Genomic DNA, 12,978 nt, shown 5'->3' on the forward strand with positions numbered 1-12,978 from the left:
TTAAGACAGGAGGAAAACGGTACGAGAATAGTATTGTCAAACTGACAGCTGCTGCCTCCTTCTCACCTGTCTCCCCATGGATGGATGTCCACAGTCCTCCCTCTCAGCTCAATCAGCAGGACCAGAACACACACTCATGCCTGACCTCAAAATTAAAAAAAAAAAATCTTCTAAATCCTCCATTTTTCTGAAATAAATATTTTCACGATTTTTCAAAAATAGCAGACAAGCCACTCGGTGGCGCGCTATGAACACGCGTAAAATATCACGCAAATCGGTACACATCTTTATATAATCATGTGATCAAGACGGATCTGTCAGATCTGGCTATTCTAACTGCTACTTCTATGATCACTCAATAACAACCAATGCACACCCACAACAAACGTTCCTGACCTGGTGGAGACCTGTACTCCGAGGACACTTTTTGCCTCTAGCCGACCTCTCAGCCATGGGATATAAGGCAGCAGCTGGTAATTAATTGATGTCATCAATTATTGTTTTCCCCCTCAGTTGTCAATGTGCACAACGTCAACTTCACCTCCACCCATAGTTTGAGAACCTCTGGTGTACTGTACACACACGCATACAATCTAACTCAAAGTCCTCTCTGAGATTGAGTTTTATTAATCAATAATATACACTCTTATAATTTAGCATTCTGCACCATGCAGTGACCGCATGCATATGGACAGCTGTGGACATAACATGCATCTGTATTCTTCTTGTTCCTCGTGTATTTGTATCTCTACGTTTGTCTCCTCCTCCTTCGTAATTACTTCCAGCGTCCGCCCACCTTTCCTTTTCCATGGATCTTTTTGCTGTGAGAGGCAGGAAGAGACAGAGACAGGTGGAGGAAACAGCCCGGATCAAGACGGTTATTATCACCGTAGGTATATAAAAACACAAATTGCCTCATGACAAAGAAAAAGTAAATATGTTGAGGTAGCATACAATGTGTACATCTGCCATGGCTCTCATACAATGTGTACATCTGCCATGGCTCTCATACAATGTGTACATCTGCCATGGCTACTCACAATTTTTGAGCGTGTGATATTCTGTTGAGCAACACAGTGATCTGTCGAAAAGAACACAAGGAGAAACCTTTAAGTTAGATGAATAACATTTGCATATAACATATATATATATATAAATATATATAAATATGAGAGAGAGAGAGAGAGAGAGAGAGACGAAGGAGATTGAAGAGTAGAAATGAAAAGACAAAGATCCTGAGTGGGATTCAAACGCAACTATACCAACCAAAATGGAGTCCAGTACAGTACCTCATATTTCTGGTGTTTCATGTGTTCTATTAAGTCAAACTTGTCTGATTCCAGCTGATGAATACAGTTCCACATCTCTTGGGCGCGTTGCCTATAGGAGAAACGTACAGATTATAGTGTTGCTTTAACTCTGTACAGGGTTTTCATTTTTTCATTGCGATGACTATTTGGATACAATTATCTAAACCCCATATATTTTGTTGACCAGAGTCCTTTTTTCTATCTACACCAAATCTCTTCACCAATCACATTTTCCTCAAAACTATTGAAGTAGTATACAAAAGAAAAAAAGTCTCAATTTAACACACTAAGCCAATCTCTTTGGCTATTTTCACCAAATGTTGAACCCCAGAATACAGTGTGCTGTGAACTGGAGCTGACTAGTCCATAATGCTGCTTTGGTGTCACATTTGGTTAACTGCCTGTGATGTGATTGGTTGAGACTGACCTAAGTCCGTCCTCCCTCAAAGTGTCGATGGCCAGTGGCTGCCGTCTGTCAGCCAGCGTCTTCATTTTAGTCTCTCTGCCCGTCATACGCTTTCCTCTCTTGGATTCAGCCTGGTAAGAGACCACACATACACGCACACACACGAGCGCGCACGCACACGCACACACACACAGGAAATGTTTTGAAAAATAGTGAAATATGTTTCAAAAGTGCTTAACATGATGTTGATCACTGAAGAAGGCATGCAATTCATTTTACACAATTCTGCAACAACCATAGACACTACACTGTTAATGCCATTCACCACCAGTATCTTCATTATCATCATCATGACAACATCATCACTGTGTAAACCGCACAGCGACAGCAGCTGTGAACTGACCTTGGACAAGAAGCCTCCGAAGTTGGCTCCCATGTTCAGAACCTTCTTCTTCTTGGCATCATCGCCAGCCTTCTTCTTGGCCTCCTCGTCCTCCTTCCTCTGACGCTCCTCCTGAGGGATGGGAGGAGACAGGAATGAACAGGCACAACCTCAATTCAACCTCCTGAGGGATGGGAGGAGACAGGAATGTACAGGCACAACCTCAATTCAACCTCTTGATCGGGATGGGAGGAGACAGGAATGTACAGGCACAACCTCAATTCAACCTCCTGAGGGATGGGAGGAGACAGGAATGAACAGGCACAACCTCAATTCAACCTCCTGAGGGATGGGAAGAGACAGGAATGAACAGGCACAACCTCAATTCAACCTCCTGAGGGATGGGAGGAGACAGGAATGAACAGGCACAACCTCAATTCAACCTCCTGAGGGATGGGAGTAGAAAGGAATGAACAGGCACAACTTGTTCTTGCACTTGCACCAATCTCCGCACCATGGGCGACCGGGCCTTCTGCTACACAGCCCCATGTCTGTGGAACTCGCTCCCCTTGCACCTGAGAGCACCACAGTCCACTGATGCTTTTAAAAATGGACTAAAAACCTACCTTTTTACCAAAGCATTCTCTTATTGTTTTTCTCTTACCTAGTTTTACCTTGACCCAATTTAGTTTAGCTGAGTCCCATGAAATTGATTGTGATATGCTGTTTTTATTTTCAAGGAAAATGTATATATGTATGTCCATTTATGAGTGCATTATGTTTGTGTGTGTGCAGTCTTAATATAAATGTATACCTATGTTTAAATACCTGCCTCTGTTTGAGTGCAGTAGACAGGTAGTTTTGCTGCCGATGCTTTGAGTAGGTACGTAGGTAGCTATGTGTGGGTGTGTGTGTGTGTGTGCGCGTGCGTGCGTGCGTGCACATTACCGCAATCCTGTTCTGTCTGTCCTTCTCCTTCTCTGCTCTGACCCTCTGGATCTCAGCTCTCTCTGAACGACGATTCTCCTGATGAAGAAAACAACAATGGATTCAATAAAGGAAGGAAAGATAACAGGACCATAGGACACATTTCATCAATATTTAATCATAGTTATTGGTATTGTTGTTATTATTAGGCTAGTAGTAGTAGTAGTAGTAGTATTCTAAAGTTGTACTTAATAACTTTAACCACTTTCAACCAGGTGTCCCTATTTTGAGCAACATTCTTTTTTTATCAAGAGCATTTCTGCATTATATGATGGCATATAATGGTAGCATAAATATGATTATTATATGATAGCATAATAATAATCATATGATGTGATCATTAATGATCAAATCAACTAATCAAATGATTCCCGAGCGCGGCACGGCTACAGCTCACTGCTCCTTGGCTGCGGCTCACCGCTCCAAGAGATGGGTCAAATGCGGAGAACAAATTTCACTGCGGTAACGTGTGTGACAAATAGTCGGTACCCAGGCTTTTGTTTCGTTCGCATTCGGCTCAAAGAAGAATGATCAAACAAGGAAAGGAACTCACAATGCGATCCTTCAGGCCGATAAGCTCCTCCTCTTCCTTCTTCCTCTGCTCAAAGTGAACATCGATCAGTGTCTGGAGCTCCAAAAAGTCCTTCTCCATGCGCTTCCTGTGGATGTCCTGAAAGTCAGGGGGAGGGAGGACTTAAAGCAAAATTAAAGATCGAGTGCTGTGATGTTTTTCCCACCCTAGAACATGATCATCAGGTACTATGACTATACGAGGAAGATGTTTTTCAAAAAAGTGTACAGAAACTGAACCCACCAGTTCATTAAGTAGGCCTATACCTGGTTTTCACCTTAGCACCACCCACCGCCCACAGCTGTTGTTGTATGATAATGGGGGAGGGGATGATTTTATTATGTCACTAAAGTGGTGGTATTACGATTGGGCCTTTTGACTCAAAGGCTTTCAGCTTTCAGGAAGAAACCAAAAATACACAGGAAAGACATATTTGCATGTGTCAACTCCATAGACACAGAACAGAAAAAGTAAAACAAATCACGGCACTTCATCTTTAATCTAAACATATTAATAAAAAACGAGAAAGACGCCAATTGGCGTCATTGCTCTTCTAAGGGTTAAAGAATGAAGAACAGAGAGGGACGAATGTCACATTTGGGAAGGAAGAAGGGAGAGAGAGAGACAGTGGGCAGTGTTCATTTCGTCGACTAAAACTATGATGAAAAATGTCCGTTGACTACCTATTTTCACTGACGAAAACTGAATAAAAATTAGGTATGATGACTAAAATTAAGACAAATATATTGTCAATTTTGTCAACAAATACAAATTAGTTGTTTTGTTTTATGTTCGGTTTGGTTTTGTTCGGTTGAGCTCAGGTGTTGATGTCAGGTGTTACAACGCGCTGCGATGTGTTGTGAGCTTGTAGATCTGCTATTTTCAGCATGCAACCAAGTGTAAAATCAGGCATTATAACACCATCAAGGCCTGCCAAAAACTGTACATTTACTACAATCGACTAAAACTAGACCAGATCTAAAACATTTCAGATAACTAAAATCTAACTAAAACAAAATGTATTTATTATTATTCATTTTATTCAAAAGACTATGACTAAAACTAAATAAAACATGTGCTGTCAAAATAACACTGGCGTGTAGTATAGTTGATTGATTATGAGAGACCAGTAGGGCAGATACTGTAGGTAGAGCAGAGGACAGAGAGGGTGATACAGCAAGGACAGAAGACCAGTAGGGCAGATACTGTAGGTAGAGCAGAGGACAGAGAGGGTGATACAGCAAGGACAGAAGAGAGGGAGTGAGAGAGAGAGGACAACATGCTGCAACCGGTCCTAGAAGATAGGAGGAAGACCAACGGATCTCTTCTGGTAACTCACATCAAAATCAACTCTGTCCCCCTCGGGTATCTTATGAGGAGGTATCAAGGGTCTATGGAAAGAATGAAAGAAACGGCATTATTTTCCAGTTGAACTAGAATATCCTCATCAAAAGCTCAAAAAGTACAAGACATCAAAAAAGCACATGCTTAAATCCAGTTCTAAATTAGATGAACATTTTAGTTGAAATGAAGTTAAAGCATTTTTATGTAGTAAAACTGTAAACATTTTAAACTTTGGAGGGAGTTTGTTGCTGGAACTATGAAGGACTAGGGCAGACAAAGTGGGTATAGTAAAGAAATGGTCAAATTGCCTGGAAAATAGTGCCTTCGTATAGTGTCTTTAAGTGATTGCGTTTTGTAGGAATCTGCAACGAACCGATTCCTCTACACGAGAAAGAAGACAGAAAACCTTTATGGTAATTATTTCACATCTTCAAAACTGGCGTTTTTTGTTTTTTTTAAACAAAGCCAGCCACTTGTGTTGCTATCCCTTGTCTCTTCAGGTTGCATCAAGAATTCAGATTTCTCCGACGTCATTATGCAATATAAGGAATTCATTATTATTCATGTGAAACGTCATGGTGGAGAAGACATGACCACATAGCCGAACGTGAAAGCAAAGAGGACAAGTGTACATACTTGGGCTTAGGGCGTTCCTCCTCTGTGTGTGTGTGTGAGAGCGAGAGAGAGAGAGAGAGAGGGAGAGAGAGAGAGAGAGAGCGAGAGAGGGAGAGGGGGGTGGATAGAGAGAAGGGGAGAGCGCAATAAGAACAGAGTGCAAGTGAGAAAGAAGAAATGAGAGAGAAAAGAGAAGGTGGGAGAGCAAGGGAGAGAGAAAATATATTAATAAATGACTCAAAATGTATTTCCCCCTTAGCTATATGAAAACCAGCTGGCTGTTTAATCCATCCTAGTTGATCCTGTTCAGAGAGACCAATGAGTAAATGTAAAACATCTCATGCACATTATAGAAAAGAGTTTCAAACTGGCAAAGTTAACAGGATACTATATGAGATTAACATACGACAAAGTAAACACAACTTTGAAGATGAAATACAGGTCTTATTACTAGTAATAATAAGTGTAAGTAAGTGTGTTGCATAATCACTGAAGGAGGCTACTAAAGAAAAGGCCAGGATTGTACACTACACGGTCAGCGTCTTTTGGCATTTGGGCCTGAGGGAGGTGCTAGAGGAAAGGCCATGGGATCGCCAAAATCAGTACAAATGCCATGGCAGCCTAGCCAGCAGATGTCAAGATATCTTGGTTGGGACACGACCGTTATTGTACACGGCCATTATTGTACAAGAGCATTATTGTGTTAATTAGCTGCAGCCGTGTTGCTTACATTGAGGAGAACTGTAAGGGCAGCCTTATGCAAACTGCTATGTTTTTAGCCTTCTGTATTATTTTATCCTGAACCGAAAAAAAAGAAAGAAAAAAAATCAGTCTAGGATTGAATGCCCCTGAATCTTTAAGTGAATTACTATAGTCTCTACTGGTACATTGAGTCTGACACAGTCAGGGAAGGTCACTATCTCATCACCTTCACCATCACATTACTATAGTCTCTACTGGTACATTGAGTCTGACACAGTCAGGGAAGGCCACTATCTCATCACCTTCACCATCACATTACTATAGTCTCTACTGGTACATTGAGTCTGACACAGTCAGGGAAGGCCACTATCTCATCACCCTATAGTCTCTACTGGTACATTGAGTCTGACACAGTCAGGGAAGGCCACTATCTCATCACCCTTTGGTGAATTACTATAGTCTCTACTGGTACATTGAGTCTGACACAGTCAGGGAAGGCCACTATCTCATCACCCTTTGCTCCACCACAGGAATAATGCAGTTTTTGAAAGGCTTTTGGGACAAAATCTAAACAAGAGTAGTAGAGTGCACTGTAGCCTATAATGTGAGTAAAACACAATCGCTCACCTTCCTCCTGGGCATCTTGATCTGAATGGCCACCCAAAGAACAAATTGATGGATGGAGAGAGAGAGAGAGGGAGGATACAGGAATGGTGGGATTACGTTAGTGGATGGTAAGGAATGGGAGGAACGAAATTATGGATTAAGGGAAGGAGATGAACATACCACAATATTTTGGATTCACACAACTAAATGCAAAAGGAGGGAAAGTCAGAAATTGGTGAGTAAATCTTGAACAGATCGCTGCATAGCATGCATATTTGATGCTTGCTGAATGAGAATGCTGAAATTATGTCTCATTTAAAGGGCTTTAATAATTATTCACTTGTTCATGTTCCTATTGTGAGGTTCATTTTTGGTCAACTAAAATGAACAAGAAGCTTAGGTTACATGGAAACGATTATCTTAAAGGGATAGTTCAGATTTTTTTAACTTAAGTTGTATGAAATACTTGCCATTAATATAGTGGTTGCAACTGTATTAATTGATTCCTCGAGTCCCATGGTGGGAGTTCTGCTCTGGTTTTGGTCAATATTAAGTAGTTCCGGTCATTTTGTGGGGGGCACTGGGGCCACGCAGTAAAAGTAAATGAATCCACAAAACGAACGTAATTTGTATTGTTGACCTATTTCTAAAATATTAGCGCGACTTTCGTTCAACTTTGACCCCTCTATCAAATGGAACTATTTTTTGGGCGTAGTGATATGGACACAAAAAACATAGTTCTGTGTGATAGAGGGGTAAAAAAAGAACGGAAGTTGCACTAATATTTTAGAAATAGGTCAACAATACAAATTACGTTAGTTTTGTGGATTAATTTACGTTTACTGCAACCACTATATTAATGGCAAGTATTTCATACAACTTAAGTTAAAAAAATCTGAACTATCCCTTTAACTTCAGAAAAACAACAGTTCCTGAATTACAAATATTCTCATCAGTTACGTAATTGCTCTAAGGTATTATAAATAACTGGCATAACAATTACATTTGGGGAGAACATGATAAATGGGGAAAAAAAGTGGGGAAAATAGAACAATCCTCATCCTCACACTACGTCTCACCTTCCTCCTGGTCGACTGGCTCTGGCACAAGAACGACAAGCGGACGACAGGCGGAAGACAAATGAAGGTTGTGGATTAGGAAAAGTTAAGGAAGATTGGGAAAGGAAGAGAAGAATGAGACAAAACAAAGAAGCAAGGTGGATCAATGAAGGATAGTTAGAGGCAGTTAGAGGAACATAAAATAGAAAGAAGAAGGCAGACAAAGTGATACAAACAAAACGAGAACAGTTAAGGAGAAAGAAGGATGAGAGAAGGGTGGAAGGATGAAAGGAGAACAAGTTAATGATATAAAGCCAGCAAGCTCAGAAAACTACAATTTCCCATCAAGCAATCACGGGCCACTCCATATGACTAATATGCAGCAGCTGGTGTAAGGTAAAGGGAAATGTAATTTTGAGAAACTCTTCATAACATTCATAATTACTTTATGTACATGGCCAATGTACATAGAGTGTAATCGCAAATGTACATATGAATCAAATGCAGCATTACAACTGGCAAAACCAACTCTAAAGAATTATATTACAATTCTTAAGATTTTTGGACAGTTGGCCCACATATTGCATTCTGTGAAACCAGGTGTTTCGCCCAGGGACCAATGGGACCAGACCTTACCTCCTGTGTCACACCGGGAGTTGCAAAAGATACAACACAGCTACACAGTGTATTTGTAGCTGTTTTTAAGTAGCTACAAACGTCGGATGCATCTTTGCAGCTTCATGTCGCTGGCTTCCATTGACAATGAATGGCAGACTGTAGCTTTGCATCTGCCCGTGTGAACGCAGCATAAGCTAGCCACGTTGAACGTTGAACTATACAATTTCAAAATAGATTATAGCTGATTCCCACCACCAGTATGCAACTCAGTAAGCAACTCAGATGGGCTGTCGAGACAGTCGATAGTGGAGCCCAGCAGCTGATGACGGTGAGCGAGGCCATCAGCTGCTGGGTATACAGGGCAGGCACTCACTCGCCTATACTGGCTCACTTGAGCACGCCTCATGAGCCTCACTGAGGCCTTAATTGTCTGCATTGTTGTTCAGAGGCGTGCACTGCAACATGCTGTTATATTGTACCACGTCCATCCCGAGAAAACTCGTGGTTGTTATTGGGTCTTGTAAATACAGTATGAATTGAACTGCCTAAGATCACAAGAGTATCCTGTACCTGGATCCTGTTTCAGGGTGAATTTCCCCTTTAACTTTAAAGGAATCAGAAGCAATAGCGAGCAATGCGAAAAGCTGTAAGAAATACCCGCAGCATGGTGGATAAAATTCCACATATATATACACACACACATTATACAAAGTTTGCAAACGTTGGGATTTGGCACTGCAAACGGAGCTCTCACCCTACCTTCATACTCTTGCAGCTCTTATAGGCGGGACGTGCACAGATATTGGCCATTGTGAAAGCAGGACAGAAGAGATAAGACATTGACAGGTGAGAGTTAATGCAGCATAGGATATTAATCACTGTTTTAAAACAAAACAAAACGAAGAAAAGATGGGAACCCCTGAGTCTAACTGTTTCAGATTCTGAATATGAAGTGTCGTGTTAGGTAATGCATTCCTTTGGTGAATCACACTTCCCTACACTTACTGTACATTTTAGACATTTAGCTCACAGTTTTACCCAGAGCTACGTATGTAGCATGAGCTGCGTCGGGCACTGAATGATGTCTTTAATACTAAAGGACAAGTCAAATGTTTGGCAATGTCACCCATTATGGGGCTCAAACGAAACGCGGGACCTTTTGGTCACAGGGCAGTGCTTCTAATCACTGGAAATTAACACCATGATGCTCAAGTGCCTCCCAACGACCATGACGTCATTTGACCCTTTTCTTTCTGAAAACTACAAAAATGGCTGTAATCATGTCAAAGTAAGATCATTTACTGGACACCCAGAGTAGAGGCGTCCACTGGTAGGTCTTGGACATGATGTGGACACCTGCTCCTAATTTCTTACCTCCTCCATCTTCCTCAGCCTGCTCTGCCTCTTCCTCCTCTTGAATCTCTGTGTCTTCCTCTGGCTCTGATACAAAGAGAGACAGTGACGATAGATGGAGCAAAAAGGAGACAGATTAAGGAAATACAAAAAGTACACTAGAGAATTGCTCAGCAGAGCACAGACCGAGCTCTGTAGACAGTTTGTCTACAAGGCTTAGTTTAGATTTAGTTTAGTTTAATGCACGCTATTCGCTATACACTGGACAATTACAATTGATAACAAAAATAACAATACAAAATAAAATAAAATGTGCTTCTCGGAATGCAGGTCTCCACCAGGCCAGCTTGCCTATTAACTTCCTGATGCATGCAACCAGTGAAGCAGTTCCTCTTGGTCCCATGAGGCCTAGTTCACACGTACCAAACACCAATCAAGCAATGTTTGGTGGTTTTTTTGGGCCACCAATGCTTTTCCAATGGGAGTCACATGGTTTGATCAAACATTTGTGTTTGATTGCTGATTGCTCCCCCCTCATCAAACATCAAATGTTTGGTCAAACCATGTGACTCCCATTGAAAATGAATTGGAGCAGCAATCAAAAAGCAATCAGACATCATACACACGGACCGAACATTTGTTGTGTAGGGCTTCGTACACACCTTTCGGACACACAGATCTGTCCGACCGACCACTGATTACATTTTTATGATTTGATGCCTCCATGTCCCACAATGCTTTGCGCGATTTGGGCGGTGCTACGATACACGGAAATAGATGCACATATGTTCAGTGTAGTTTTCTTGACTGCAGCAGCAGCTAGTTTGTCGAGGCCGTTTTTCACACTCACAGTTCACTTAGAAGGTCCGGATCAAGGACCAAGGACCAAATATTTGCATTTTGATTTTGGTCCGTTTGGTGTTCACACTGGACTTTGTAAAGCGTACCAAATATGTAAACAAATGACACGTGGACATGTTAAGCGAACCAAATAGTGAAAAAAAGAAAGGTCATTTTGCGACGGAGGGAAAAATAACATGAGGGGGTGCGGGAAATCACTGTCTACAATTTTTGGGCGCAACCTTCAGTCACACAGAGAGAAGAGAACAGCAACATGAATCATGATTGCAGCAACAACTTGAAATTGCATTAATTCTTAATAATTATTTTATTAGCCAAATAAGACAACAGATGAACAGAGGAGCAGGTGTTTGAACAATAATGTGCTTGCAATTCACCGGAGACATATAGCCTACAACAAAGTATCCCCGAATCCCGATAAAAATGACTTTTCTTCCATGTGTGCACCTTAACCTGATTCGATATAGGCCTATGTTATTTCTGCGCATCAAATCGACGGGCATTTCCATGTCATCTTATGGTTTAAACTTGAAGCCGTGCTGGTCAGTTAAGCTTCAAGTCAGAACAGCTCCGCTGCAGTTGAGTTGACCTATATCACGTCTTTTGCTATAGTGATGTAATCAATTAATCATTTAGGACCACCTGTGTAGCTTATTTAACATTTGCTCCATTGGCTCTTTATGCGTGCGGCCGTGCGCTAGAGCGAGACAGGATGATTTTAAATATTTCTCTGTCTGCGTCTCTCCCATAGAGCTATAAAATATATCGGGTCTCTCCCCCCACATGTGCGCGCGTCATAACTTTGCGTGGTGGCGGTGGCGCATGCTTAAAATAAACAGATCTACAAGCTTACATCGTGTACCATACCGTAAGTACCATTCGTGTCGATAACTTGTACATCTGTTATATTTGCGCATGTGAACCTCGTACGCTGCCATTACATTTCTACTCTATGCTACTCATAGACATATATGCGTCTACTATTAAAATCAATAGTGATCCCCGTAAAAAATACATGCTTTTAGAACTAATTATTAATGCAGCCTCACAACTGCCGAGGCCCGACGGCTATTTTGGCTATCGTCCTGTATTTCTGTATATAGAATAGAACTTAGTACCATGGACTCACTCACTGGAGACAGCCGTGCGCAACTTGGACTCTCCAAGTTACGCACGGCCGTAGCCAAAAGAAGACATACAAACAAGCGATATAATAGTCTGTGTCACGTAACTCAGAAGACTACAGCCTAAACCCCACCCAGTGCTGTCAAGAACGGAAGTTCTCTCCTATTAGTTGGCGGTTAAAAACCACCCTTCTGTCCGATCTGAAGTCCCACCCTGTTCGTTGGCTGTTTTGACTACAAGGTGTCCGATGTGTTTGTTGTGCCCTCCGCCCCCACATCGGACAGGTTTGTCCGATCAAATGACGTGACTCCCATTGAAAATGAATTGGAGCAGCAATCAAATAGCAATCAGGCATCGCACACGGACCAAACATTTGTTCTTTAGGTGTGTACGCAGCCCAGGTGTGTACGAAGCCTGATACAGCTTTTTTCAGTATTGTGATGTGATGTTAAGTTAATCTGTTCAGATGTTATGTGCACTTAAGTGCGAAATGTCACGCCCACTGCCATGCCCCTTTTCTACAATCAGCATGAAAAAGGTTAATCGGGTGGAGATACGACTACAGCGCTTTGAAAGCAAGCATTGTCTGCATGCATGGGTCACATAGACGCAGTGGTGAAATACCCGTAGAGAGCTTGTACATGTGAAAGACAACGTGAGTTTGAGAGTAAGCGATAAATTCCATATAACTTACCCTCTGTCTGCTCCCTAAAGTCAGAGGAGGAAAAGAAAGGAGGACAAAATGTGTAATTTATTGCCTTTATCCCCTTTTCTTTTTTTTACAAAACACTGAAATCATGGTAACAAGAGAGCATGGTACTCACTCGTACTCCTCTTCTATATCCGACATGGCTGCAACAAAAAAACAAAACATGAATTCAACCATTAAGATGAATTGAAGATCAGGGCTATGGGAGCGTTTATATTCCTGGTTCCTGAGACTGCTGAACTCAAAACTGTGACATGACGACTTACAGACACCATCACACATACAGGCCGAATCACATGGACTTACAGACACCATCACACATGTCTCTTTA

The 12,978-nt window shown here is 41.6% G+C and overlaps 1 protein-coding gene across 3 annotated transcripts; it reads right to left on the reverse strand.

Annotated features, from left to right (window-relative positions):
- Positions 1 to 330: 330 nt before the first annotated feature.
- Positions 331 to 12,640, reverse strand: tnnt1 (troponin T type 1 (skeletal, slow)). 3 transcript variants are annotated; one of them, XM_079521073.1, is made up of 14 exons: positions 12,633 to 12,640; positions 9,974 to 10,039; positions 9,359 to 9,376; positions 8,003 to 8,023; positions 6,945 to 6,965; positions 5,637 to 5,658; positions 4,996 to 5,047; positions 3,639 to 3,755; positions 3,047 to 3,124; positions 2,120 to 2,230; positions 1,738 to 1,847; positions 1,290 to 1,380; positions 1,041 to 1,081; positions 331 to 821 (listed from the first exon to the last, which is right to left on the reverse strand). In XM_079521073.1, exons 8-14 carry the CDS (start codon positions 3,735 to 3,737, stop codon positions 776 to 778), a joined length of 576 nt encoding a protein of 191 aa, XP_079377199.1. In that variant the 5' UTR covers positions 3,738 to 3,755; positions 4,996 to 5,047; positions 5,637 to 5,658; positions 6,945 to 6,965; positions 8,003 to 8,023; positions 9,359 to 9,376; positions 9,974 to 10,039; positions 12,633 to 12,640; the 3' UTR covers positions 331 to 775. The 3 variants fall into 3 exon arrangements, with proteins under 3 accessions (XP_079377199.1, XP_079377200.1, XP_079377201.1); XM_079521074.1 differs by lacking the exons at positions 9,359 to 9,376; positions 12,633 to 12,640; XM_079521075.1 differs by lacking the exons at positions 6,945 to 6,965; positions 8,003 to 8,023; positions 9,359 to 9,376; positions 12,633 to 12,640.
- Between the last annotated feature and the right edge of the window lie 338 nt (positions 12,641 to 12,978).

The sequence above is a fragment of the Electrona antarctica genome (genome assembly GCF_951216825.1).
Source record: "Electrona antarctica genome assembly, chromosome: 14".
NCBI classification, from domain to species: domain Eukaryota; kingdom Metazoa; phylum Chordata; class Actinopteri; order Myctophiformes; family Myctophidae; genus Electrona; species Electrona antarctica.

Excerpts from the sequence above, each read along its gene's own strand:
- tnnt1 (XM_079521073.1), bottom strand. The coding sequence starts at position 3,737 with ATGGAGAAGGACTTTTTGGAGCTCCAGACACTGATCGATGTTCACTTT. Across the intron at positions 3,125-3,638 it reads TCGGCCTGAAGGATCGCATT|GAGAATCGTCGTTCAGAGAG; the intron begins GTGAGTTCCTTT and ends TTTCTTCATCAG. Across the intron at positions 1,082-1,289 it reads TGAAACACCAGAAATATGAG|ATCACTGTGTTGCTCAACAG; the intron begins GTACTGTACTGG and ends TCTTTTCGACAG.